This window comes from Gopherus evgoodei, unplaced genomic scaffold, assembly GCF_007399415.2.
Source record: "Gopherus evgoodei ecotype Sinaloan lineage unplaced genomic scaffold, rGopEvg1_v1.p scaffold_33_arrow_ctg1, whole genome shotgun sequence".
Classification (NCBI taxonomy): domain Eukaryota; kingdom Metazoa; phylum Chordata; order Testudines; family Testudinidae; genus Gopherus; species Gopherus evgoodei.
In genome coordinates, this window is record NW_022060005.1 from 5,151,971 (window position 1) to 5,154,953 (window position 2,983).

At 41.8% G+C, this 2,983-nt stretch overlaps 1 protein-coding gene across 1 annotated transcript; it reads left to right on the top strand.

The window, feature by feature from the left end:
• Nucleotides 1–787: 787 nt before the first annotated feature.
• On the top strand, nucleotides 788–1,901 carry LOC115641140 (olfactory receptor 10A2-like). Its single transcript, XM_030544231.1, has one exon. The coding sequence runs from the start codon at nucleotides 948–950 to the stop codon at nucleotides 1,899–1,901; it is 954 nt and encodes a 317-aa protein (XP_030400091.1). The 5' UTR covers nucleotides 788–947.
• Nucleotides 1,902–2,983: the final 1,082 nt, after the last annotated feature.

Below are 2,983 nucleotides of genomic sequence, written 5' to 3' on the forward strand. Positions count from 1 at the left end.
GTTTCCTTTTAAATGTAAGAAGTGGGATAAATAGACTTATTGAAGTCTGCCATGTCCCACTGATTTGAGAATGGTTATATTAAAGGATTAAAATGCAGATGTTGAAAGGATATACGCTGGAGTGTGATTGTATGTATGATTGAATAAGAAATTAAAAATTAAAGGTTAAGGGGCCAGCCTGAGAATTACAACCCCAACATCAATTGGCTGAAGAATGCATGGAGTGAAATGACTGGGTCACTCCGAGGGCAAACCAAAATCCGCAATCCACCCCCAAGCACCCAAGCACACCAAGGACGAAAGGGGTGGCTGCAAAGAACTGAAGAACAAGATAACACCAAGCTGTCATGGATGGGCCTTCTGCTGATTAAACATCACTTCAAGCATAACAGTGATTGATTATCACTTCAAACGTAAAAGCAGCAAGATGAAGAGGATTCCATAGACTGGTACAGGGATAAATTCCTATAAAAACAGAACCTAGAGACTGAGAACTTTGAGTCAGGTTCTGCCACCATCCTCCAAGAGCATCAGGTGCACACCTGATAAGACTTGAGTCCATCCTCATGTTCAGGCTACCTGGCCAGTGATGTGGTATGAGCAAGCTCCAGGCTGGTAACTATAACTACCTTGCAGAACTTTGTGTGAATGAAAGAATGAATGTGTGAGAGAATGAAATCTTATAGCTATAACTGATTGCTTATTCAGATTCTTTTTGTATTCACAATAAATATGGCATTTTGCCTTCTCCCCTTTAATAAGATCCTGCTGGCTTTTATTCCATTGGTATAACACAGGTTGCAGCAAATTGTAAAAAGACAAAATTCTTAGCTTTCTAAAATTCACAGGAAGACTCAGATTATCTGGAGAAATTGTATGACAGTGGAGGACGGCGGAGTGGGGGAAAGTATTCTGTGACAGCCTATTGTTTCCTTTTCTTTTTCAGGATGAAAACTAGCCAAGAAACAGTGGGAAGAAACAGCACGACAATCACTGGATTCATTCTCCTGGGCTTTTCTGACATTCCCAGCCTGCAGCATTTATTTTTTTTGGTGTTTCTGGTCACCTACATAGTCACCTTGGCTGGAAACCTTCTAATCATTGTCCTCACACTGGCTGACCGAACTCTTCATACCCCTATGTACTTCTTCCTCAGGAACCTGTCCTTCCTGGAGATGTGCTACACATCAGTCAATGTCCCCAAGATGCTTAGGAATCTGCTCTCTGGGGATAAAACCATCTCTTTCATTGGCTGTGCTATGCAAACCTATTTCACCTTTTTCCTGGGTGGGTCAGAGTGTTTTCTCCTGGCGTCCATGGCCTACGATCGCTATGTTGCAATATGCAAGCCTCTACATTACCCCGTGGTTATGAACAGGAAGGTGTCCACTGGACTGGCTGCTGGATCCTGGCTCAGTGGTCTCCTCGTGTACTTTGGTCTCACCAGCATGGTATTCACCCTACCCTTCTGCAGATCCCACGAGATTAATCATTTTTTCTGTGACATCCCTCCACTGCTGAAGCTGGCTTGTGGGGACACCTCCCGCAGCGAAATGGCTGTCTTCATGGTGGCTCTGTTCTTTGTCACCTTCCCCTTCATGCTGATTCTCATGTCCTATGTCTGCATCATCTCCACAATCCTGAGGATCCCCTCCAGGGCAGGCAGGAGAAAGTCCTTCTCCATCTGCTGCTCACACCTCATGGTGGTTACATTGTTCTTTGTCTCTGCTTGCACTATGTATCTGAAACCCAATTCCTCCTACTCACCAGACACAGACAAGTTTCTCTCTCTGTCCTACACGGTCATCACACCCATGCTAAACCCCATCATCTACAGCCTGAGGAACAAAGAAGTGAAGGGTGCCTTCTGGAGAATGGTGGGCAGAAGAAGATTCTGTTGAATAAAGGAATATGATTGACTGTAAATGTCTCCATCTCAATTCTTTTTACGTCTACAGTGAAACACATTAAGGGTTATATATCTATGTTAGGCCCTTATCTGGACCCATTACCATGGTACCTGAACACCTCACAATTTTTAATGGATTTAACCTCACACTGCCTCTGTGCAGTAGGAAAATGTTATAATTTCAGTTTTAAAGATGGAGCAATGAATCACAATGGCCAGATTTGAAAAGGTGTTTAGGTGCCTCAGTATGCAGATAGGTGCCTAACGGGACTTTCAGAAATGCTTAAGGAGTTTAGGCCCCTAACTTCCATTCACCTAGATATATTTGTAAATCCCAGTAAGCATCTATCTGCATCTTTAGGTACCTAAATAAATACCTTTGAAAATCTGTCCCTAAGATTGTTAAAGGTATTAGATGATGGTATTTAGGCGTGGCTGTGCTCACAACTGCAATGCCTACATGATTTAGGAGCCTAAGTCTCATTTTCAAAATGGAGTAAAGCACTTAGAAGACTAAATCCCTCTGAGTGTAAATGAGATTTTATCTCCGAAGTGCCTAAGTCCCTTTTGAAAATGAGACTTAGGCTCTTAAATCATTTAGGCATTGCAATTGTGAGCACAGCAACACCTAAATAATTTAAAAAATCAGGGACTGTTGTCCTTTTAAAATTTTTATTCCAGGGTCAAGATATTTAAAGGTATTTAGTTTCTTAGTGGGATTTTCAAAAGTCCTAGCACCCACTGATTTAAATATCTAAATACCTTTCAAAACCTGGGCCTATGTTATTTCCCCATGGTCACACAAGAAATCTGTGGCAGAACAGGTTGTTGAATGCATGTCTCCTGAGTCCCAGACTAACACCATAGCCATTGCATCACACTTCCTTTCTGGTCCATCTTCTGAGGTCATATAGATTTGTATAATTCTAGAGTATGGCCACTGAAATCAATAAGTAAAAGCAGTGTAAATCTAGTGTGACACCACAGCTGCAGATCTGAAAGCTGGATACTGATGTAACCACATTGAAAATTAAGTTGGAGAGAAAAAAAGAGTGAATTCATTATTTTTGGAGA

Bases quoted from the DNA above. Each gene is read 5' to 3' on its own strand.
- LOC115641140 (XM_030544231.1), top strand. From the start codon at position 948: ATGAAAACTAGCCAAGAAACAGTGGGAAGAAACAGCACGACAATCACT.